At 31.1% G+C, this 26,827-nt stretch overlaps 2 protein-coding genes across 2 annotated transcripts; both read left to right on the top strand.

The window, feature by feature from the left end:
• Positions 1 to 2,480: 2,480 nt before the first annotated feature.
• Positions 2,481 to 3,173, top strand: LOC126737502 (transcription factor Maf-like). The gene is made up of 3 exons (XM_050442428.1): positions 2,481 to 2,619; positions 2,673 to 2,734; positions 2,914 to 3,173. Exons 1-3 carry the CDS (start codon positions 2,602 to 2,604, stop codon positions 3,068 to 3,070), a joined length of 237 nt encoding a protein of 78 aa, XP_050298385.1. The 5' UTR covers positions 2,481 to 2,601; the 3' UTR covers positions 3,071 to 3,173.
• Positions 3,174 to 6,088: 2,915 nt separating this feature from the next.
• LOC126737470 (uncharacterized) lies at positions 6,089 to 18,955 on the top strand. Its single transcript, XM_050442385.1, has 3 exons — positions 6,089 to 6,223; positions 18,064 to 18,152; positions 18,450 to 18,955. The coding sequence occupies exons 1-3, from the start codon at positions 6,197 to 6,199 to the stop codon at positions 18,766 to 18,768; spliced, it is 435 nt and encodes a 144-aa protein (XP_050298342.1). The 5' UTR covers positions 6,089 to 6,196; the 3' UTR covers positions 18,769 to 18,955.
• Positions 18,956 to 26,827: the final 7,872 nt, after the last annotated feature.

The following is a 26,827-nucleotide window of genomic DNA, read 5'->3' as shown; positions in this document are numbered from 1 at the left end:
GGAAAAACAAATTTTTTTTTCTGAAAAAAATCCATGGTACTTGAAAAATAAAAAGTCCTCAACTTTGAGAGATGATTGTGGAGGAAATATGTCCTCAATCCTCGTAATTCCAATGGATATTTTATATTCACAATAGTCTAAATCCAATGGTGCTATCCAGAAGGTCGTACCACTTGTAGTTCATGAGATATTAAAAAACATAAGGCAAGTTTTAGGTCCAAAAAAATCGTTAAAAGTGAGTAATTTGAAATATTTAAAGTGTTGTAACTTCCTAAGTTCTATACAGATTTCATTAAAACCTAGTATTTTTATGATAAATGACGTGAGAGGAAGCCATTGGTGTAGTTGGAAAAAATGAAAAGACAAAATTTTTTTCCTGAAAAAATCCATGGTACTTTAAAAATAAAAAGTCCTCAACTTTACACGACGATCGTGGAAGAACTATGTCCTTAATCTTCATAATTCCAATTGTTATTTTATACTCGTAATCTTCTTAATCCAATGGTAGCATCCAGAGGGTCGTAACACTTATAGTTCCTGAGATATTAAAAAATATAAGGCAAATTCTAGGTCCAAAAAAAATCGTTAAAAGTAAGTAGTTTGAAATATTCAAAGTGCTGTAACTCCTTAAGTTCTATACAGATTTCATTAAAACCTAGTATTTTTATGATCAATGGCACGAGAGAAAGCCACTGGTGTAATTATAAAAAAATTGAAAAACAAAATTTTTTTTTCTGAAAAAATCCAGGGTACTTGGGAAATAAAAAATCCTTAACTTTGAGAGATCATTGTGGAAGAACTATGTCCTCAATCCTTGTAATTTCAATGGGTATTTCATATTCACAATATTCTAAATCCAATGTTGCCATCCAGAAGAAGGTCGTACCACTTATAGTTCCTGAGATATTAAAAAATGTAAGGCAAGTTTTAGGTCCAAAAAAAGTCGTTAAAAATAAATAATTTGGAATATTCAAAGTGCTCTAACTCTTTAAGTTCTATACAGACTTTATTAAAACCTAGTATTTTTATGATCAATGGCGTTAGAGGAAGCCACTGCTGTAATTTAAAAAAAAAAGAAAAAACATTTTTTTTCTGAACAAATCCATGGTACTTAAAAAACAAAAAGTCCTTAACTTTAAGAGATCATTGTGGAAGAACTATATCATCAATCCTTGTAATTTCAATGGTTATTTCATACCCACAACATTCTAAATCCAATGGTGCCATCTAAAAGGTCGTACCACATACGGTTCCTGAGATATTAAAAAATATAAGGCAAGTTTTAGGTCCAAAAAAAATCGTTAAATGTTAGTAGTTTGAAATATTCAAAGTGCTCTAACTCCTTAAGTTCTATACAGATTTCATTAAAACCTAGTATTTTTATGATCCATGGCATGAGAGGAAGCCACTGGTGTAATTACAAAAAAATTGAAAATTAAAATTTTTTTTTCTGAAAAAAATCCATGGTACTTGAAAAATAAAAAGTCCTCAACTTTGAAAGATGATCGTGGACGAACTATGTCCTCAATCTTCATAATTCCAGTTGTTGATTTATACTCGTAATATTCTGAATCCAATGGTACTATCCAGAAGGTCGTAACACTTATAGTTCCTGAGATATTAAAAAGTGTAAGGCAAGTTTTAGGTCTAAAAAATAATCGTTAAAAGTGAGTAATTTGAAATATTAATCTGCTCTAACTCCTTACGTTCTATATAGATTTTATTAAAACCCGGAATTTTTGTGATCAGTGGTGTGAGAAGAAGCTACTGGTGTGGTTAGAAAGAAATTTAAAAAAAATCCTGAAAAAATCATTTGTACTTGAGAAATAACTTACCGAGACGATTGAGGAAGAACTACGTCCTCAATTCTCATAATTCCAATGATTATGTTATATATATAAAATTCTAAATCCGATGGTACTATCCAAAAGGTTGTACTACGTATAGTTCCTGGTATTCCTGGTTCCTAGGTATTAAAGAATATAAGGCAAGTTTTAGGTCCAAAAAAATCTTTAAAAGTAATTAGAGATCTGAAAATTGGAACATAGATTCTTTTAAAAAAAATTATTGAACACCTATTTCAGAGCTTTTTCCAAACATTTTGAAAAGAGAAATATCAGCCTTAAGAGTTTAAAAAAGAATTAAAAATTTCAGAGACAAAAGGCTCATATCTCTGAAAATAAGAAAGAAGTTGAAAAAACGGAACACAAAAAAATTAATAAAAGTCCATTTGACCCAAAAACGATTACAAATCCAGCAATCAACTTTAAATATTTCACCGAAAAATTTTTGGTGAACGCTCATGTGCTATTATTACTCATGACAAGTGCACTTTACATAACCCACCATAAGAGCCAAATCAATCGAAAGTAGAACTTACATCATTTAATACAGATTAGTTTCTTTCCTTCTCCAACCCATTAAGTAAATCTTTTAATCTACTTTTCGCGTTAAATGAGCACACACCGTGGTATACCTGCCTTAATACGCCCAATACCACCACACCACCGTATTTTTTAAATGGGAAAAATCGCTGGGTATATAAAAGACGGGTGGGTGTGATGGTCCTGAGAACATTTACTGATTTTATTTGGAGTAAAAATGAATATTTTCGAATGGGTAAGGGTTGGTAAAGCAGAAGGTTTTTAAGGTTAATGGAAGTTTTTTGGTAGTTTTTATTTTCAGTGGTCTCGCTGGTTAGTTTCGTGTTTGTTAAAGCTGGCGGCGGAGGTGGGTAAGTACCAACATAAAAACTCATTCTTTTTAGTTTTTTTTTTGAAATTGCACCAGAATTTGCTTCATGTTTAGCCCTAAAAGCTTCAGGTTTTTCATCATACGAATTGCTACCATAACCAAGTCACCATAACACTTTCATTACCTCACAATAATTATATAATTTTCGATTCATTTAAGGGACCATGAACATGTAAAAATCATCGTACCGGAATACCATCACACCCATCACCATCATGAGACTGTTTATAAGACGATCCATCATGGAGGTGGTGGAGGTGGAGGACACAGTCATGGAGGGAAACCGTTTAGTTTTGGAGAACATGGAGGATGGTGATCTAACGAATTTTTTTATGAAATTGTTTATATTAAACTTTTATATTAGGGAAATTGTTTGTTGTTACGTTTATTATAATAATAAAGTTTGTTTATACTGATAATGGTATTTATACTTGGAAAAATTTGGGTTTTGAGGTGCTGCACCTGGAATGAACCACGTCTAATGAATTGATGAGAATAATCTGTGTTCCAGTTTTTAGATCCCTAATTTCCTTATTTTCGAGATACAAACATTTTGCTCGTTTTTTAAAAAACGATTAAATCTTATCTTTGAATCGAGTGAATTTCTATGCTGCATCAAACACGCTATAAAAGCGCCGATTTTTAAATCTGGGTACAGGAAACAACCTAATAATTATTGGCCAATTGGCGTTAACAACGACTAGTAGCCTCTCAAAATTAATTGAAAAGTGCATCAAGCTAAGACTTAACGAGTTTCTCCAGCAAAACAAGGTAATTTCTGAGCATCAATATGGGTTTAAAGGAAACTTTAGCACTGGAATCCCTTACGCAATCTGTCAATAAAATTTTTCGGAGGAAGTTCTGCATGGGCATATTCCTTGATTTAAGTAAAGTTTTCGACACTGTAACACATCGAATTCTGCTCAATAAACTAGATAAAATTGGCATAAGAGGCGTTGCGCTTAGGCTCTTCGAGTCTTATTTGAGAAATAGATTCCAAAATGTAAAAGTTAATAACAGTATAAGTTAACCTTCACCGGTTGAGTTCGGTATGACACAGGGTACAATCTTGGGACCAATTTTGTTTCTTGTATATGTATTGACGGATGAAGAGGGAGAGGTGATTTGCTTTGCTGACGATATAGCCGCTCTAGTGAAAGGGAGCAACTGGGAGGAGATTACGAACAAAGCAGAAAATGACTTAAAAAAAATTAAAAACCTGGTTTGATCTGAATTATTTAATGATAAATGCAAACAAATCTAACTTTATTTGTTTCTCAGTAACTAAGTATAAATCTGCATTTCTAGATAGCCTTATTATTTACGATCATAACTGTTCAGATTATTTTCAGTGTGTATGTCACTTAAAAATAAAAAACATAACTTATGGACTATCATTTACTAAGATTAGTTTATTCATCTCTCGTAGAAACTATGTTAAATTATTATATTACTGTATGGGGACCAACGAATACAACAATTATAGAACCTTTAGAAATTACTCAGAAATATATATTAAAAATTATTTTTAAAAAACCTATACTGTACTCATCTACTACTCTTTTCTGTGAAGCTAATGTATTAAAATTAAATCAATTATATGTATAGATACATATCAAAAGATAATTCATTTATAAGTTTTCGAACTCATACATTTAACACTAGGCCAAACTGTAAAAAAGAAGCAGTAACATCAAATGTAAAACTTGGAAAATGCCAAAAAAGTCTTTTTTATATATGACCAAAAATATACAACATGCTTCCATTTGATATAAAAAATAAAAAACATTATTTAAATAAAACGCAAAATTAATATATGATTTGTATTGACATGTAAATTATATAGAATGGTTTACTAAATGACTTTGTTCGTGCTTACTTGCTACTCTTTTTTCTGGTATAACATATTCCTTTCATCATTTACATATTTAAGTACTTAGTATAATATTATATTTACCGTTACTTATAATTAGTTCTTTTTCTCTATTTCATTAAACCATGTGCACACCACACACAGATTGAATCCATTGTGCACTCAATAAGAATTTTATTATATGTAATATCTCTGTAATATTTGTAATATATTTGAATTTGAATTAAAAAAAAATGTGTGTATAATGATGTTTTTTTATGAATGGTAAATTTCCATGAATGAAAAAAGGGGATTTTATACACGTGTAGCATACAAAATGTTTTCTACTATCAAAGAAAACATAAAAAAAAATCAAAAATACCAAATTACTTTACGCACTTGTGTGTAAAGTGAGTAGTCTACGCACGGTAGTAGAAAAAAAATTGTTTGGTCTTAAACCTATGTCAGTATTTTTCAAAAAAAAACAACCAAAAAAGATAAAAAAAATGTTTTATCAAAATTACTTTTCTTTTCTAAAAAATTTCAAAAAGCTCATAAACCAAATATTAGTCTAGCCAGACATTTAAAAATTGGTGCACTGATTTTGCAATTAATTTGATAGTGAATAGGTGTCATTCCAGCGTTTTTCACAAAAAAAAGCAAGAAATTATGATTTTTTTTTTAATACATGTTTTTCCTAAAAAAATCTGAAAAGCTCATAGACCAAAAACAAGCTAGACAGACATTTGAAAATTGGTACACAGATTCTCCAGTTACATTTGTTGGACACCTATTTCAGCGTTTTTTTTTTTAAAAACAACGAAAAAATTTAAAACAATTTTTTTTTTGGAAAATTCAATTTTTAAAAAAAAAATGATCAATTATGTCACCTCCTACGACTACAAATGCAAACTCCTTATGACATTCATGGCAAATGTGTTCAATAAAATTAATGATGGCAAATTACCGGAAATTAAAATAAAAACTATGTATAATAGTCTCTTATTCTCTGCCACTTTAGCAGCTTTTAAATAAAATGTAATTACGTTATTAGCCTGCGGCTATTATTCGGCGATATATGATTTCTTCCTAAACACATATTCATTTGCTTTTAGCTAATATGCGCACCAAATACCTATATATTATATAACAAAAGTATTACATTTTGTTTCAAATTCCATTAATCAGACTCACAGCTGTTAGTAGATACGTACCTTATGTAATCTTAATAAAGCTTAGTAATTAGGTTAGTTTTTTGCTTAAATTAAACTCATAAGCGTCTATACTATGACTATTGGAACACTAACTTCCCTCCCCCCACCTGAAAAACTACTTAATGAAGATCAATGATAAGCCACACAATTTTGATTCAGCATAAGGAAATTCTAATGGTGAGGCTCTAACGTGGTCCCATGTAAATGGTAGGGCTTAGCCCGGGCCCATCTGAGCCGCTTATATAATCGTGACGGCGCCATCTGACCCCACATTCTTCTGGTTATCTTCAAAAAGAGTGCTACAGGTGTCAGTTTACAATTCGACTTTTCGATTAAATTTTTTCTAATTAGTTTAGATTTTTCGTGGTGCGGCAGTATGAAGGGTAACGCGAGCCGAATTATGGTAAGTTTTTTCGACTTTGCTCTTATATATTTTATTAGTAATTTATTTTTTTCTCTCCATCGCTAAGACATATCAGTTAAGAAGGCTTTATCAAATACGCAACTTTACAATTTTTATCAATCAATTGGAAAAAACTTTTTAATGAAACCAAGTAAAAAATCATCAATTTTTCTACTAAGCAATTTGTTCCGACGCGAGGCTTAAATGGATCAAAATCAGTCGCGCCTGACAAGATGATTAAGCCCTTTTTTTCCGTTAAAAGTCCACGGGTAATGACTCTGGCCCATATTAGAGAATTTCGAGCGATCATTGTGTCTGTCAGATCGAAGATAAACGTTTTACCATCGCTACTACCATTAGCCTAAATGGATGATGGGTCAGTTACAAAAGGTTTATTAAAGAGCTTTGGTTCGGTTTTAAAAGATTTTTGATTAATTGAGGAGCGATCAAGCAAAACCAGAAAAATTTCAAGATATTTACAAAAAAACGTGCCATTAGGGCATAAGAAAATTGATTTTTTAAATTATATTTGCTCGTAGAGAAGTAAATAAAAAATCTAATTATTATTATGGTTACACGATTATTCTTTATTTTCTGAACACTAAAAAAGAAAAGCATGAATCGCAATTTTGTTTTGTAGATTTACCTGATTTTGCTTGATTTACTTGACTTTAAGGTCGATTTTAAAAGGGATTGAGTGGGTTTTGCTTAAAACTGGGTCCACCATTGGATTTATCTGATGAAATGAAATATGAATCCATGATAAACTCATTTCTGTTAAAAACTACAGTTATATCGTTTTGCTTGATCACTCCTCAATTATAATGGAGAATAAAAAATTAATAGGGGTTCTTATTGAAATAACTAGGGGATCCTCGCAAAGGAACTCAATAAATATCTGAGAGCATCTGAGAGCCTAAAGTTATTGACGGCTTTAATGTATTGTTTTTTTTGTCTGTAAGGGATTTAATTATATGAGAAATTGTAATGGAGAGCTGAAATGCGGTGAGAACCAAAGAAGTGGAATTTTAACCTATAGTTGGGCATGAAAACCCATCTGAGTCCCAAAAACCATTTGTGATACGTAATAAAAATAAAATTAAAAAAAAATAAATGTGAGAAATATTTTCTCCTCTAATTTACAGGGTATTTATACAGGGTGTTATTTAAATACGTAGCCAAACTCTGAGTAATTTCAAGATGAAAAGTTCACATAAACATAGATCCAGAAATGCTTTATTTTCAAGATACAGAGTGTCAATCCTGGTTTTTCCTTAATATCTTAATAAGCTTTCAGTCGATTTTGTTCAAATTTAAAAAATCTATTTTTAAATCAACCCTTAAGCTTTTATTTTAATTAAAAAAAATGTAACAATAAATAACACCAGACTTATAATAGTTGCTGAAAATGCCTTTCTTTAACCTCAATGCAAACATTAGCTCGTCTCTCACAACGCCCCTAATGAAAAAAATCTAATGGATTGCAAAATTGCAGAACAATTAAATATTTCTCACTTTACTATATGGTAGATTTTAAGAGAATATCAACTGTATCCTTACCATATACAGCGTGTTCAAGCGTTATTACCTGCCGTTTTTCCAAAACGAGTTGTTTATTGTACTTGGCTTCTGCAACAACAGGTAGCATTTTCAAGATTTCTATCCCGTACTTCATTTACCGATGAAGCGCGTTTTTCCCGAAATTTAATTATGAACTTTCATAATAATCATATCTGGGCTAAAGAAAATCTCCATGCACATGTTACAGAAGTTAATTTTCAGCAACAGTTTTTCGTAAATATTTGGGTTGGTATTGTAGATGATTATCTCATTGGAGCCCATCTTTTTTCCCCGAGATTAAATGGTCGTAATTTTTTGGAGTTTATTTTACCTGGACTATTAGAAAATGTTCCGCTGGAAGTAAGAGGAGCAATGTGGCTCATGCATGATAAGGCTCCACCTCACTTCAGCATAGTATCTCGCCAATTTTTGGAGAAAACTGGATCGGGCGCACAGGTCCACAGTCATGGCGACCCAGGTCACCGGATTTAAATCCCTTAGATTTTTTTTCTTTAGGGGCATTTAGGGGAAGTCCCTCGTTTACAAAACTCCAGTCCAGTCTGAGTATAAAAGCGTGAAATGTGGTAGAAGCTCAAAAAATTCACTTTTGACCCACTTTTCAACATGTCAAAATCCATCTCAAAAAAATCATCGACTATCATAATGAAATATATTTTTATATACATCTATAAACAGCCCAATTACGTAATAAAAATAAAATTTCATTACGATTCAATATTGCATGAAATGGGGCAGAAGCCCAGGAATTTTACTTTTGATTCGCATTTTAACATGGAAAGTCATCTCAGATTTACAAATCTTTAATATTCGTAATGAAATATATGTTTACCTCTGTAAACAGCCCAATTATGTAATAAAAATAACATATTGTTACGATGCAAAGTGGAATGAAAGCGTGAAATGCAGTAGAACCCCAAATATCGCACCTCTAAAGCATTTTATCAATACAAGAAATCCATCTAACACTAACAAGTATCTTTCAAAATGTAGATTTCGAGAAAATGACCATTTAAATTTTGATTTGAAGAAAATAGAGTTTCTGTGTATTTTTGAAAGCTTTACGGTAGTTTGTATGTATAAATAAATATTTTTAAATAATCTTCGTTCTTAATCAAAAATTACCTGTAAAACTTAAGTAGTTTTCTCAAGTTATTCTAAAAAACTTGACAGGACTTAATTTAAATGGTATAAAGATACGAAATGTCTAAGAACTAGGACGTGTTACGATAAAATAAAAAGACACACAATCATTTTGAAGATTTTAATTTTAAAAAAATTACACAATAAAAACAAAAAAAAATTATGTAGCTTTGTTAAAACATAATTAATATTTAATGCAAAATCTCAAATAAAGAATTTAGGTCATCATCAATTAGGTCCTATGCATTGTTTTCAAACAAATCCTTCCATAAAAGTATTTTTTTGTCTAGGAATGATGGACAAGTTGGTCAGAATCGTCTTTTTTCGCTTACAAGAATTGTCTCGGTTTGTAATGTCATTTTTGGGATCTTAAGTAAAAAAACGTGAAGTTCTTTGAAATCCATTTCCTTAAAGCATTTTTTGTAAATTTAATGAGTGGATCCTCTTCTTGCATCTATTAAAACAATGTCTTAAAATTAAACGATCTTTACTAGGTTTCTTGAGCTGATAGTAATAAAATTTGGCCAGTGTTTAAAATCTGCAAAATTTAGTTCTTTGACATTTATAGAATTGTGTTTTGTGCAATTCTGAACTACATTAAAAAAATCCTTTGTAGACGTTAGGGTTTTGTTAAGTCCTTTTCCATGTGTATTGTTTATATTTATAAATACCGTTCTATAAAGTTAATATGATACTTTCATATTAGGATCAATGTTTTAAAATCAGAAAGCATACTGGTAATTTTATCTCACTGGGCAGATATAATTTATTTGGTGCATGTTTTCTTATGTTGTGAGATGTACATGGTAAATATTTTTTTAATATGGCTTTAAATAAATTCACGGTCTCACAATTCACAAAATTGTGTTATTGTCAGCATATCCTAACGTCCAAAATTGAAAAGTCAAAACGGTCTACGCGTTTACCATTTTCGGATTTAAAAAAGACTTTGTTCTGTTTTTTTAAGAGTGTTTTCGACGTTTCTAATACTTTTCGTCTTAGTTATTTCAACGTAGTGATATAAAAAAGTTTTTTGCCCATGTAAAATTGTTAGCGCAGTAACTTTTATTAATTTTTACACGAAGTGATTCGCAATCTTACTTCAACAATTTATTTTTTCTTTTTGTTGATTCTCTTTTTTTCGTTTTGGTAGTAGCTAATTCCATATGTTATTCTGTATTATCAAGTAATATATCTAAACATGAAAAAATAACTATATTTAGGGTTATTTATTATATATTTATGTTTTTTACCTGTTTGGTGGTTTTCATTATCTTTGCTATGAAAAATTCATGATTTTTTTGACTCTTCTCGTTCTTTAAGATTATAGTAGTTACCTTGATTGTCAACTGAAATAGTAAAAAGAAAATATAAAGTTGCTTACGATAATTGAAAATAATTTCTATTTGGCATTAAATATATTTACGCTATACGAGCCATTTAAACTAATTCTAGTTTTCGTACTAATAGTCGATTATTTTCACTTTTGGCGGAAGCATACAAGTGCGAGCATCGCATGATATAAACACAGTATCTTTTATGGATACGGTCTTTAATTCTAGTAATATTGACATTATTAATTATTAAAGAAATACGGTGTTAATACTATTGAATTTACTAGACACGGTATTTTTATCTAGTGAACGGTGACATAAATTATAGCACGTGCCAAATGACATTTGTACGAAATTGACATTTTTACATTGGTAGACAGCCCAATTACGTAATTAAAATAACATTTCATTTCGAATCAAAGCGCAATGAATGCGTCAAATGCAGCAGAAGCCCACGAATTGCACTTTTGATACATGGAAAGCCATCTCATGTACACAAATTTTTAACGATCATAATGAAATTTATTTTTACGTCTGTAAACAGTCAAATTACGTAATAAACTTAACAATTCATTACGATTCAAAGCGTGATGAATGCGTAAAATCCGGTAACATACCCAAGAATTGAAGTTATGACTCACTATCTCAGACACCAGAACCTTCGACGATCACAATAAAATGTTTTTTCTTATCATCTGAGACAGTAAAATTACGTAATAAAAAAACATTTCATTGCGATTTAAACCGTAATGAAGACGTGAAATATGGTAGACAAAGATCACTTTGGATAGTACTTTTAACACAAAAATCCATCTTGTAATATATTTTAACGTAGGTAGACAGACCAATTACGTCATAAAGATAACATTTCATTATGATTTTAGGCGTTACGTTTTAATCTCTTCCAAAAATTAATTAATTTCTTCCTCATGCAGTTTGTATTTTAGAAACCTGGTGTAATTCAAATAATTCTCAAGCTCTTTATGTAGATATAAATTTATTTTGTATTGAAGCATTGTTTTCCTAGATTATGTAGGAAAGACTATTGAATTTACGTTTTGTAATTTAAAAATTAATAACCAGGAATATCTTACTGTTTGTATATATCGATCACCCTGAGAGTATTGATAATTATGTAAATATTTTGGAGGGATTATTAAATGAAGTTATTAAGCCCGCCACTTTGGCTATTATATGTGGCGACTTTAATGTACATTTTGAAGATTCGTCATGTAAAAATTCCTTGAAAATTTTAAATGTTTTCTCGAGTTTTGGGTTGCATAAAACTATTATTGAGCATACAAGAATTATAGAGAATCAATTTAAATCTACTATTGACGATATATCGACGCTGCCAAGCCAGAACGGCATAAACGCCAAAATGTTCACTTTTGAGTTAGATACACAATTGAATAGGATTTTTAATTCCGCATCGAACAGTTCAGTCGGCATAACCGCAAATAAACCTCAGTTGCCACAAATCCGGTTAAAAATTTTCACAACCGCCATTTGATCACGTCCCTTAGCAACCGATCGTCATAGGTCATAACCGCCAAGCGCCCGTAAGAATAACATCGTGTGAAGTTCGGTCCGGTATTGATAGAAAGGTATGTATTTTTTAATATTTCTTTTTATATGTAACGTGATATCACTTACCAATGCGATATTTTAAATCTGTATAGACTTTTACAGCGTAAAAACAGAGAATTTCTTAAAAAACTAATGAGGTGTTTGTGCCAAAATCAACTATTTGAAATCTGTTTGGCACAAACGCCATCGCTCTATGTAATTCTTATGCAGATTTCTTTTTTAAAAATTACATTTATTAACAGCATTTTTTAATTTTTTTTATGGTAGCTTAGTACTTGTGCTCTTAACAATTCTTTTTATATTAATGAACGTTTTAAATTATATTTTTAGTATTTTTAGTTGGCGTTTATGCCATTGTTTTTGTTACAGATGAGTACCAGAAGTAAAAAAATAATGCTGCTACTACAGAATAATAAAAGTAATATTAAGAGTATTACAGAAAATAATAAGACTGATGGTAATATTTGTGATAAAAATCCAGATGCCAGTGATATAAATAGTATAATAGAGACTGATTATAATAAAGTGGTCGAGGCTGAGACTGGTTTTGACTATACTCCTGTGATCCTCTTGGAAGCTCATAGTATTTATGATGCCAATATTACAGAAGCTTTTAGCAATGATGTTATTTTTGAGGAACAGGCAAACGTTATAGTGGAAGAAGTACCCTTTTGTAACGATCCGTTTTTAAACTTTACATCCGCTAATGTTTTGTCGACAAGTCCCATTTATCACGATATGAAAAATATGACCGAGGAGCCCGATGAGAATACAAATCCGAATATTTAATGGGCAGATCAACCTAAAACTCAATCTGCCGATATGAGTGAAGATGAATCGAATACCGATAGTGACTATGAATTAGAATCAGCCGATTCAAAGAGGGATGAATCTGAAGGTGGTAATGATAACGAAGATGGTGGAAGTACAGAAAAAAAAGGTGCCATGGGTAATGATGCTAAAATCGGTAAAAAGAAAAAACGGAAACTGATGAAAGACTTTGGAAAGTAATATATTAATTTAAGCGGAGAAATAATTGCTGCAAAAAAAATTAAGCCCAATCCATGTCTAAACAAGCAATGTGGAAATAACTGCAAATTATTCTTAGATGAGGAACGTCAGGGAATATTTGATTTTGATTTTGGGGCTTAAAAGACAGCAATAAGCAAAAGTTGTATTTAAATGAATGTGTGTGCAATGAAGTGAATCAGAAAATCTGAAGCATCGTAAATTTACAAATGAATATTTTTTGAAAAAAAATGGGATCAGGAAGAAAGTTTGCAAGCAATTTTTAATGAATACAATGGCGATAACTGTTAGGCTATTAAGGACTGTTCTGGCAAATAAAGAGGAAACTAAATTTCCGGTTTCAGATAACAGAGGTCATCATAGATCATATAATAAAGTTTCTGATGAACAAATAGAAAAATTTAAGGAATTTATAAACTCCTTACCACTTGTTCCATCACATTACTGTAGAAGTTCAACTTCAAGAAAATATTTACCGGCCGATGTTAAAAGTTTTAACAATGTCTACAGAATGTATCAAAATACTGTTAAACATCAAAATAATAATTCACATATATTAAAAAAAACCAAATTTATGCAACTTTTGGAAAAACATTTTAATATCGGCATACATGTACCCAAAAAAGACAAATGCTCAAAATGTGAAAGATACAAGAATTTACCTGACAATTTGAAAACTAATGAAGAACAAGAAAATTATGACCAGCATTTGGCGGAAAAAGAAGCAGTTCAAAAAATATTTTTGCAGGAACAAATGCACGCTAATGAAGGTAAAGCGAACAATACTCTGGTGGCTAGTTTTGACCTTCAAAAAGTCTTGTCGACGCCCCCATGGAGACAGCATGGCAATTGGCTTTTCCAGAAAGTACGCTGTATACAACTTTACCGTCTATGAAACGGGTTCAAAAAAAGGTTATTGTTATTTATTGGGCGAAAAAGACGGTAAGCGCGGCAGTAATGAAATTTGCTCCAATTTATTACAATATTTAAAAGACGTTGATCAAACCAAAAAGTACAATAAAATTTCTTTATTTTGTGATAATTGCGCGGGACAAAATAAAAATTAATATTTATTTACCATGCTTCGGTACTTTTTAGACAGCGCAACTTGCATAAATGAGATTAATATTACTTACCTTGTTGTTGGGCATACGTACATGCCGGTTGACTCTATGCATGGTATTATTGAAAAAAGCATAAAAAATAAAATAGTTCAATCTCCCTCGGAATGGCCAACTATATTAAGAAATGCTAGGATAAACCCTGAGCCGTATATTGTCAAGCAGTTACATTTTTCAGATTTTTTAGATTTTCGAACTTTAACCACAGAAAAAGGTATTAAAATTAAAATAAATTCTATAAAACGTGCTACGATATTCAAAAATGATACAAGTATAAAAATTCAAACATCTTTTTTGGATACAAAAATAGAAACTGTAGATTTTAAACTTAAACATGACTCTACACCGCGACCAGCATATTCAGGTGAACAGTCAATTACTAAATCTAAATATGAAAATTTAAAAACTCTATGCCCAAAGTTTATTATTAAACCAGAGTACCACGCAGAGTATTTAACTATAAAAGTAAATAATACTCTTCCAGATAGGTTGGACCAAACAGATGTGAAGGATGAACTAGATTAATGATTTGGTTAAAAAAATTATAATTTTATCATTTTTTTGAAACATTTTTTAAGTTTGTAGTTTCCTAAATTTTTTGTGTACTTTTTGGCTGTTTTTGTTAAAGCGCTAGGCTCAAGACATAATGTAAATGCGTATGTAGAAAATAAGTTTTGTTGTTTGTTTAAGGAATTTCTTGTTAAAGGAATTTGTTTTTTGTTTTAAAAATTTAGGTATAACTACAACTGTGATTTTTTTTGTGTTTTGTTTTTAAGATTTTTTTAAGAATTTATTTTTTTCTTTAGTTGTAAGGAATTAAATGTACTTTTATGACCTTTTTGTATTATTTTTTGAATAAAGGCTGTAAAAAAATCTGTTCTAATTTTCCTTTATGTTGGCATAAGCGACTATATTTAAAATCATTATATTTTTCATTAATGGCATATCTCCATTTTAAGCGCCAGTTTGACTAACATTATTAGATTTGATTGTCATAAACGCCAGAGGTAAATTTGGCATATTCACCATTGTTTAAAGTCGATTAGGCATAAGCGCCATTTTTTCAGTTTTTTATCTATTTTAAATAATAATATGATAAGCTGACATTATAATATTGTTAAAACTAATAAAAAAAATCACTAATTATTTTGAGCTACTCGACATCTAAAAAGAACTGCTATTAACCAAACTAATCAGTTTTTTGTGTTTTCTGAAAAACAAAGTAAATGTCGTTTATGCCGTTCTGGCTTGGCAGCGTCGATATTTACCTATATAAATAACGATGACACTGACATGATAACGATGACATTGCGCTCGCGTTGTACACTGTGATCTTTTTGATTATTTCATGCAGCTTATTTCAGTGCCCTTACTACCTAATAATAAATCATCTTATTATGAAAAAAAGGTTCTTTAGAATTTTTTCTACACGGGAATATAATATTAAGGCGTTTTAGTATAATGGATCCTCCTTAGATTCTGAATTTGATAGTTTTCTTAACACTTTTCACAAAGATGCTATTCTAAAGGCCCAACTACCCTCAGGCCCTGGATGACAGAAGATTTGATTAATAAAGGTCAATTTTTAAGAGATTTGTTTAAGAGCTATAAATATAACACACATAATAAAAATATTCTAAAAAAATATAATATATTAAAAAAACAAATAATAACTCATAATATCTCGAAGACGGCATGACAGGTGATTAAAAATAATACCAACAATTCGGAATATTCCAAAAAACCGGAATATTTTATTAACGAAAACGGTTCTAATTTTAGCGATATGCAGGAAGCCACTGAACTTTTTAAGCATTTTTTTATTGAGTCTGTAAACAAAATTGTAAATAATAGGAATTTAGCCTTAACAAATAAATCGCCAAAAACATTAAATAATAAAATAATTTAAAATTCATTATTTTTATGTTCGTATGATGAAAGTGAAATACGTGAAATTATTTTGTCACTAACAAACACTCGGCTGGTGATGATGGAATTCCCTGCTCTCTTATCAAACACGTCCTTGAATTTTTGGTGACACCGATTACATACCTTGTTAATCTGTCATTTCAGAAGGGATCATTTCCATCTGTACTGAAGAACTCTTTTGTTGTCCCTATCCATAAGGCTTGGATAGCATCTGATATCCAATTATCGAGGAATATCACTCTTATCGGTGTTTTTGAAAATTTTTGAAAAGTGTTTCTGTAAACGTTTGGAGTCTTTTCTACTCAAAGAAATTTTTTTTAGTAAATACCAGTTTGGATAAATGTGTTTTGTCTAATTTGGAATTAAACAATAAATGTGTAAGTCTATTTTTTGATTTAGAAAGGGCGCTTCATGTAATAAATATTAACCTAATGTTGGATAGATTTAATGACTGTGGTATGCGTGGTCTTGCCCATAAATGAATTAGATCGTACCTGACCGGTAGACATCAAAAAACGATATAAAAGAATGGAATTGTTTCAGTTGCGTCTGAGTCTCTACCAGTTGTTACTGTTGTCCCACAGGGTAGCATTTTGGGGCCACTGTTATTTGTTATATTTTTTTATAGCATCTTGGACAAATTTCCTGGCAACCATATAGCGGCGTTTGCAGATGATGTTGTTATATCAACGTCGAGTGGTCACTTAGAAGAACTATCTAGAAATTCAACCGGCGTAGTTGACCGAATGATAAGTATCAGTAGCAGGAACAGCCTAGTGCTTAATGAGTAAAAAACTGAAATTATATTTTTTAGTCTTACCGATTAGAATAAAAGCTTGCTTGTTAAAATGCATAACAAAACCATAGAACAAAATAAGGTTGTCAAGTACTTGGGAATATTAATCGATGAACATCTTAGTTGGTCTTTTCATGTAGATATGCATTTAAAGAAATTATCAATTTATGCCTATGTAATCTGTCAGTTGCGTAATAAGATCGATATTAGTCTGATACTTCTTTATTACTATGTCCAGTTATGTCTGTCATATGGCCTAATGTAATGGGATAACTGTTCTAGAGGTGATGAAGTTCTTACAGCCCAGAAAAAAATAATTAGAATTATTTTATTTAAGCCTTATATATTTTCTTGTAGAACACTCTTTCCAGACTTGAAAATTATGCCATTTCCTTGCCTATTTATTTTCAACTCGGTCATGCATATAAAGCGTAACCTGTCTAACTATTCTTTGCCTAGAGGTACCCACTATGGACTCAGGGTTAACTTAAATTTCTTTTTACCCAAACATAAATTAACCAAAGTGGCAAACAGCCAAGTAGTTTTACCAATTAAATTATACAATAATCTGCCTTATAAAATTTAAAGAAATTCAGAAGGTTAATAGTTTTAAAGCTTCATTCAAAAGAATTTTAATTAAAAATTCCTTTTATACGGTAACAGAATATTTAAGTTGCAGCGTCTCGTCTTTACTTCTATAATTCGTATTTGTTTTTTTTTGTTAAAAGTTGTAGTTTTCTTATATTCTAAGTTTTTACCTAATTGTAGATTCTTTATTGTTTTTTCATAAGGCTTTTTAAAAGTTGTATGTTTAGATCTTATAGTTTTATTTTTTGACATCATCCGATACTTATTTGTATAAGTCTATGGAAATAAATATAAGTATTGAGAAAATTATAATGAATGCGTGAAATGCTGGAAGAAGCTCAAAAAATTCACTGTTGATCCCCTTTTCAACATGAAAATCCTTCTGAAAAGCAAAAATCTTCGAAGATCGTGATAAAATATTTTTTAGCGTCTGTAGATTGTCGGTAGAAAATATTTTCTATTATTGATAGAATTTTTAAGTACGTAATAAAAATTACAGTTCATCACGCTTCAAAGTGCAATGAGCGCATAAAATCTGGTTGAAAACCAAACAGTGAACTTTTTACCTACTTTTTTTCATAAAAACCAATTTCAGTGCCATAAATCCTGCACGATAAATAAGAAAAAATTCCTATGTCATCTTTTCTTTTTGACAAAGAAACTTATTATGCAAAAAAAACTCCGGTACAAAAAACACACACACATAAATTAAACGAATCCCTTAATTTCTAGATGTTCCTGACCAGCCTTATGGGAAGCATCTCGTACTCCTCGGCCTTTTGGTTCTCCTCGTCGGTCCCAGAAGTACCGAAATCCGAACCGTAAGTACTCGACCGACCACCCGATTTATTTATTAATTTATTGTTTCCATCTCGTGGGCCGATACAAAACGGCAATTTAAAAAATTAATTCGTTCGTGGCTCCAAATAGCGCTGGATCATCGTGGTGCGCTTCCGAAGTGGAGCCCCAGAGTTTATTTAAGGGCCGACAAGTCATTGTCGTCGTTTTAATATTGAACAAACAAAAAATTACTTTCTAATTTTATTACGATGATGGGCTTGGGTTTTTTTTTTTTTAATGACGATGATGTTTACATTTTATTTTTTATGTTATTTCAGAAGCCCTAGACTGCTTTATTCGGATTCTTTTAATAACTACAAGCAGTACATGCCTTCTGCCCCGCCGATTTATACGGTACCGTTTCCAGTGCCTCTTCCGGCGCAATTGTCTCCAGCTTCGGTGCAAAATGTCCAATTGGTGCCTTGCTTATGTCCGATCACCCAGGAGTATCCGTATGAGAATAAAAACGACGTGCCAGCAAGGAAAAATAATGGGGCATTTGTGCAAACTACTTATAGTAATTTGGGGCAGTTTGCCCCGGCTGGACAGTACCAGAATTCTCATATTACTCATTCTAGTACTGCCCAAAGAAAATGAAAATTTATTTGTAATGATTTATGTTAAGGAAATTTAATTATTCAATTTTATCTTTCTTGTTATAAAGTTGATTAAAAGACCAGGAGGAGAATTTATAATTTGTTTAGTGTTTAATATTTATTTTCTGCTTATCACTTTTTTTTTGTAGTTTTATTTATTTTAATAAAGACTGTTAGTTTAGATTCAATTTGGATGAGTTTGTTTTTTTCCAGAAATTGTGTGAAGTGCAAAAATGCTAATATCTCTTAAACGGAAAACCGTTAAAGTTAGAGGCTTAAAAATTAGAACAGAAGTTTTTCTCAAAAAATTATCGGATACCTTATATTTCTCAAAATATTTTAAAAATGATGATATAGGCCTTGAGAGTTGAAAAAAAATTAGGGGCAAACTGCTCATATTTTTGAAACCATGAGCGTGCTCATTTCTCTGATAGTAAGAAAATTAACGATCTAAAATACAGATTCTTCTAACAAAATAATTCTATACGTATTTCAGCGTTAATTACAAAAAGTTTGAAAAATGAAAATGTAAAAAAATTGAAGAAAAAAAATATTTAAATTTTAAGAACAAAATGCTCTCTAAAAATAAGTAAGTTAAGAAAGTTAGAAACTTAAAAATTAAATCACGGATTCTTTTAAAAAAATTATTGGACACCTATTTTAGGTTTTTTTTTAATAATTCTCTAGACAGGAAAAAATGTGTCTTGAAAATTAGAAACATAATAATAATAATCTTTATTTAGCAAATTGCTACATATAAAAAATACAAAGTGGTTAAAACGACAAAAATTAAATATAAAAAACAAAACATGGGCCTAATAATACAATTTTAAAATTTGTACTCTTAATAATCGTTTAAAACTATTTATATTATTACAGATTTTTAAGTCATTAGGCAATTTACTAAATTCGAGCAAACCTTTATATAGCACGGAATTAAGCATTTGAACGGTGTTACACTTATGAGCCAAAATAAAATCAGTACAATTCCTAGTAATATAATTATGGACATCACGAAATAGCACTAACTTATCACATATATAATTAGGTAAAAGGCCTTTCTTCAACTTAAATATAAATACATTAACATTAAACATAATTCGTTGATGGACGGTCAACATAATTATTTAAGACATTTAACATTATTTTAATACGAGTATAGCGGTTACATCTCAATATTGTTTTCATTGCCCTATTTTGAACTTTTTCGAATTGAGAGATTTTATATTGCGGTAAATTATATAAAAGAGTTGAACAAAATTGTAAATGCGGAAGACCTATAGCATTAAATAACGTTATTTTTGTATTCATTGATAAGTTTTGTCCCACCCTATTAATGAACCCTACCTTTTTAGCAAACTTTCTCATGATATAATCCGCATGAGCCTGAAAAGTTAAGTTCGAGTCTAAAATTACTCCGAGATATTTAATTTGATCCTCGTAAACTAATTTCTGTCCATCCACACAAACACTTACACTTTCAATGTCAATAGAAGATGTCTTCGACCGTCTACCAAATATACAAATTTTTTATTTTGTGGTATTTAAGCTTAACTTATTGTTACAAAGCCAGTCAAACAAATTGCCAAGTTCTATGTTCATGTCGCAAACCATTTGCTGTAGATTTTGACCAACTATATAGGGTATAGTATCATCAGCAAATAAAATAATATTTGATTTTTGAGCCACCCTAACCATATCATTAATGAAAAATAAAAACAATAATGGATCCAGAACAGTACCTTGGGGCACACCGACATCGACATTTACAGTTTCAGACATAGCATTATTAAACTTCACACGTTGTAACCTTAAACCACTTTAAAACGTACAGCTTAATTCCTATGTGCTCTAACTTACCAAACAATATATCTCTATCAACAGTTTTAAACGCCCTTTTAAAATCCAAAAACACAGCCAACATATAATTACCTGAGTCAATTGCCTTCAAAAAATTATCAGGGATATTCAGAAGTACAGATTCACATGAATGACGTTCACGAAAGCCAGATTGGTTAGGAACTATAATTTGGTTGTTATCACAGAACTGCAGTAATTGCTCTTTTACACATACTTCTAAGACCTTTTCATATATAGGAACAGTATTGATAGGACGAAACTCATTAGACAACTTGGTATTTGGCACCTTTGGGACTGGAATAACTGTTGATATCTTCCAGGACTCCGGGAAGACGCCATTTGAAAGTGAGGTGTTTACGACATCCAACAGCCTATTTCCAGCAACATGAAAGACATCACGAAGAATCTGTTTGGAGATGCCATCTTCACCCCCGCCTACATTTTTTAGATTATTAACGACTTGTCTCAATTTAGCCAGTGATATTGGTTCAAAATTCTGGAGAATATTAGTTGAGGTTGGACTTCTTGGGGCATTGCTAACTATATTTTATTGCGGTATATTTTGAATAATCTCACTGATACTATCTATAAAAAAATGATTAAATTGATGTGCTATTGCTGCCACGTCAGTCTCAATCTTTGTTCCAAAGAGAATTTCTTCAGATTTTTCCATAGCTCCCTTGGATTTTTTCGATTTTCATCTATGGTTGCAGCAAAATAATTGCCTTTCTCATTCCGAATATTACTCACGATAGCATTTCGTCTTGATTTATACTCTGCCCATTGTCATTTTTATGTAAAATGGCTCTTTTATACAGACTATCCCTCTCACGCATTAGATTTTTAATTTCCGAGTAAATCCACTTCTTATCTTGATATTTTTGTTCTTTGACAGCTGGGATCATGGGACACATTTCGTTGAGGCTTGATGTAATAGAGAAGATGAAGGCTTCTGCTTGTAAATTAACATCTGAAATGCTGGTGTTCCAAGGTGTACTAATAATATCATGTTGCAAATGATCTGTGTTATAATGTTTAGTAGATCTTTTCAAAGTAGTTATATTCGGGGTCACTATATTTTGATGATCAACATTAATCGAGATAATGGAATGGTCACTGATTTTCATGAGTTTTTAAGTAAATCCAGATTAAAATCTCCCAAAACAATAATAGCACCATTAAAATCGCTTACCTCATCTAGGTAGTTTTCAAAAAACTCAATAAAGGCAGCATCCTGTCTTTGTGGAGCATGGTACAATACAGAACACAAATACTTTACACCAGACGAGGACAGTTCCATTTTAAATATAAAATTAAAATTGTATGTGACGAAATGCTCATATCTCTGAAACTAAGAAAGTTAGAGAATTTAAAATTAGGTCACAGATTCTTCTAATAAAAATAGAAGAAGATATTTCAGAATTTTATCAAAAATGTCAATCAACCCTAGAATTAAAAATAAAAAACTCCGAAGACAAAACACTCGTATCTCTGAAACCAGAAAAGTTCTGAAAATTGAGATCGGAAGGGATTCTCTTTCTCAGAAAGAAAATTTTCAACATGAAGTTGCATGAAAATTTTGCGTAGAATTGGAAAATGCATAAAAAAATAATAAGTTATTGCCAGAAAAACCTATGTTGCAATTTTTGAAAAAACGGCGTGTGGTCTAAAAATAGCTATACAAAGAATAACTCTTTTGAGGTACACAAATGCTACAGGATCACACAAACTAACGCCTTTAGTACTAGGAAAAGCAAAATCACCCACATGTTGTAAAGGATTTGATAATCCAGTCATCTATAAAAGTACTAAAAATGCCTGGATAACGCAGGAAATTTTTAAAAATTGGTTTTTTAAGCATTTTGTTCCAGAAGTAAGTGAAAGTTTTGTTTGCTCTTTAATTTATATAAGACTAAATTGGGTTTTTAGGTTAAATCATTTTTACAAAGCAAAAACCTTCCTTTAAAAGCCGTTCTTCTGTTAGACAATGCCCCTTCGCATCCACCGGCAGAAGAATTAAAAACTTCTGATGGACACATTTTTGTTGTGTACATGCCCCCAAATGTTACACCATTAGACCAAAATGTTTTGCGAATAACCAAACTATTTTACAGAAAAGGTCTATTAAGTTCAATTGTATCAAAGGGTCAAGGAGTAGCCTAGAAGGGCCTGAGGGCCTAAAAGTTATAACTTTAAGAGATGCTATTATGCAATTGCATATGGCCTGGCAAAAAATAGAGCCTTCAGTAATTTCAAAATGTTGAAATAATATTTTGGGAAAAAATTTGGAGGAGGATGACTTACCTTTAGCTCGACTAAAAGAGATGTAGGAAAATGATGTTAGAGCAGCTGCAGTTAATGAAACCATTACATTGCTTCAAACAATTGAACAGGTATTATTTAGTGCTAGTTACTCCTTTTAATTTTCGATTTTTGGTGAGACCGATTAAAAATTGTAAGAAAAGCATTGCAATTTTCCTAGATTTAGCTAAGGCATTCGACACATACAAAAATACTTAACGAGTTAGAGAATTATGAAATTAGAGGCAATGTGTTACAATTATTTGAATCATATCTTAATGACCGCAAACAAATAGACAAAAATTTGAAGTGGGAAAGTCATATAATCAAATTAAACAAATTTTTACATTTTAAGAGAAATATTATCTAAAAAGTTATTGATACAGTAATATATAAGGCATTAGTTGAGTCACTTATACGATACGGAATTTTGGTATGGGGAGGTCTATAACACCACTTTAAATCAACTGAACGTCATACAGAAATATATCTTAAAAATAATCTATAAAAAGAACAAACGTTATCCAGCCCATTTATTATTTACAGAGGATGTTCTAAAGATCAATATATATTCTAACATCATGTTACAATACCTATAAGCAAAATAATAAAAACCATATTGACCATCAGCAAAATACCAGATCAAAATCTCATAAAAATCTGAATTTTTTCTACAAAATCACAAAAACGTCAATGAACGATCACAAAAATTTATAATTTGTTATCAGTAGGGGAGACCGAGGATACATGAGACAAATTTGATTAAATGATCTCTAACTTTTTTTCGAAGAAATCTCTATCCATAAGGTTTTATCAATGTAATAAACAAACTTTTGTCATAATATATTACTACATAGCATTATCCAAATAAATTTAAAAATATTTTTAAACCGGGATCAACAATTTTTGGTCATTTGTCCAATGTATCCCCTGCTCTGGGGTAATAATGGACATGATATGGGGATATTTTGGACATTCATTTACTAATAAAGACAAAAAGTCTTAGAGTAAATATTTATTTAGGAAGCAACAAATTTTCAACTTTTATTTAAGTTAAACTAAATTCTGTCAAATCTGCGTTGAAATAAATCGAATCTTTGAAACGAGGACGCCTGTCTTCAATACCTTTTGGAAGCACAGCTATTACTTCTCCGAATGTTACAAAAGAAGATTCTTCTTCTGTAATTTTGAAGCGATTTGATGGAATCATTCTTTTAAAAAATCGAACCTGAAATCCGTCGAAAAGTTTTTAGTTCTACCCGAGCAACATAAGTTCTTCCAGAAAATGGTGTTTTTCCCGGAACTTTGACAACAATGAAACCGCCTTTTTCTACATCGTGGGTATCCTGAACTGTCTCTTCTTCTTCCTCCCACTCTGAGGAGGAATCTTTTGTTAGTTCTTCATTTATCCATAGATAGACCCATAGATCCTTGCATAGCTCCAGACATCATGCGGTGCTCGTCAAAACGTATTCTGGGAAAAATCCATACTGGTGGTAATGCATTTCCATTTGCACAAATTATTCCAACTTGGGTTACTAGCTCACCGCGTTCTCTAGATGTTACTTGCCCTATTTGCTTTTCTCCCTTTTTTCCTATAATTTTTTCAACAGGCGGTACTGTAGTAACCCCTGTTTCGTCTAAATTAAAAATTTGGCTTGCCTCATAGTTATGCCGGCTGTAAACAGTTTTGGGCTTGCCAAAGAATTCCCCAACAGCTGTTTTGTTAAATGCCGTTATACGAGCAAGAGATGTTGCTTCCGGTTTTCGAATTGAGAGTTCTGGATTTCTCCTCAAAAAACCGGCAAACCACTCCTCGCCAGCCATTGCTTGTGTTGCCCAAGAATCCGGAATTAAAAGCTTATTTCGAGACGCAAACTGAAATGCTAGTTGTCTAGTTTTTTTTGGAGTTAATCCATAGAACATAGATGAACATTTGAGTAAATATTCAACTAATGCTCGTTCCATTTCTGAAGAAAAAATTTGACGATGTTTAAAATTTGGTTTTAAAGATATATTTTCTATCCCCTGTTCTCTAGTCCTTTTCACATAGCTAAACGAGACTTAGTAACATTATACCTCTTCGAAACTTTTCGTAAGCTACCAATATTATTTAAGACATCCTCTACAGTTCTTCTTAGATCTCCTTCAGGGAATTCTCTGTCGGTTTTCTTTTTATACTCTCTCACCATCTGAAATAAAAAAATAAAAACATTCTGGGGATACAATGGATAATAGGGGATACTATGGACATCCGTCCATTGTATCCCCCATTAACTCTATAGTAAAATTATTCTTTTTCCTAGAAAACTAAACAAGCAATTTCAATTATTTGTTTCTTATAACCATATTCTATAATGCACATCACCACTAAAATAATAAGATATTAAAAAGTGTTGCATAGAAAATAATAAATGGTTACATTACTTACCGTAAAAGTTACAAACAGACTGGCTGAAACAGGAAAATATCGATAAAAATAACCACACTCAATGCTTGCTACCTTGCGAATGCCAAACGATTGTTCGGTAGTTATTGCATTAATTTACCATATGAGGGCGCTTCAAATACATATTAAGCGGGAGTTTTAAACATGTCCATTCTATCCTGGTGTCCATTGTATCCTCGGTCTCCCCTAGATATAAGAGAAATAAAAAAAGTAAAAATTTTTTCGAAAAAATGTAAATCTTATATAGTCAATTTTTAAAAATCTTTTTTTAGAAATAAATAAATAAATTTAATGTAAATGTATAGAATAGGTGGTATAGGTTTAGTTTTAGTTCATAATGATATAATTAGAAATTTATTAAAACTGTTATTATTTGAATACCTACACTCTAATAAGTTATAATAGATTTGTGTCAATTTATATGGGCACATACAGCTGTTCATTCAGCTAGGTACAAAAAATATATTAAGTGTTAAGTGTTATTTATTAATGTCAAAAAAATGTAATAAAATTTAAATTAAATAAAATAAAAAAAATAATTTTACATGACCTGAAAATATTATAACATCTCAAAAAGTGAACATTTTCATTTTCGCCATGTATTTCAGGAATAAAAGTAGATGGAATATTTCTGTTTGTAGCTTTAAAAGTTTTATGGGACACAGTGTACACATCTGTGCAGTTTCAATGGCCAAAAGTACAGAATTGAAATTCAAAATCCTACAACATCCACCTTATTCACCAGATTTGTCCCCCAGTGACTTTTTTCTGTTTTCGAATTTGAGAAAATGAATTGGTGGATATGACGACTTTAAATGCGGAGGTTATTGATTGCTTTCTTTTTGGGGCTTTAAAGTTCAACCATTCGTCCTCGATAGTATTGTAACAAACTAGTGTCGGCTACATAGGACATTTACACCTAAAATCATCCAAACGAGACGCTGCAAGGCAGATGTTATGACTACGTGACGATAATCACAGAAAACCAAAATGATGCCCATTCCGATTAAATCTACATAAATTTTAATAAAGATGATTTGTGAAAAAGATATTATAACGGTAACCGCGAGCGCGTATATAAAACATAATTAAATCCCAATAGAGGGGAAAAGAAAATAATTAGGCAATAATCTACCGGGCGTCCGGCTTTATGACACCGACCATAAAACCCGAAAGCGGCTATTTAAACAACTTACGAGATTATATATCTTGATATGAACAATTTAAAAAGCCGAAGGGAATATATACGACTATAGGACGGTATTTTCTCGAAAACCCGCCTTGAAAATTGTTAAGTGGTCAAGAATTTATTTCGGGGCATTTTAGGCGGCCAAGAATTGAATCTTCTTAAGTAACATGACGCTGTCTTGGCTTATGTCTGAGGAACATAAGCATTTCCGGTCAAACTGGCAGCAAAAAATCAGTTGAATCTGAATAAAAACAAAACATC

This window comes from Anthonomus grandis, chromosome 1 (assembly GCF_022605725.1).
Source record: "Anthonomus grandis grandis chromosome 1, icAntGran1.3, whole genome shotgun sequence".
Taxonomy (NCBI): domain Eukaryota; kingdom Metazoa; phylum Arthropoda; class Insecta; order Coleoptera; family Curculionidae; genus Anthonomus; species Anthonomus grandis.
This window is presented reverse-complemented; position numbering and strand designations above follow the sequence as displayed.

Bases quoted from the DNA above. Each gene is read 5' to 3' on its own strand.
- LOC126737502 (XM_050442428.1), top strand. The intron at 2,735-2,913 runs GTAAGTACCAAC...GATTCATTTAAG, and splicing joins AAAGCTGGCGGCGGAGGTGG to GGACCATGAACATGTAAAAA.
- LOC126737470 (XM_050442385.1), top strand. From the start codon at position 6,197: ATGAAGGGTAACGCGAGCCGAATTATG. The intron at 6,224-18,063 runs GTAAGTTTTTTC...CTTAATTTCTAG, and splicing joins GTAACGCGAGCCGAATTATG to ATGTTCCTGACCAGCCTTAT. The intron at 18,153-18,449 runs GTAAGTACTCGA...ATGTTATTTCAG, and splicing joins GAAGTACCGAAATCCGAACC to AAGCCCTAGACTGCTTTATT.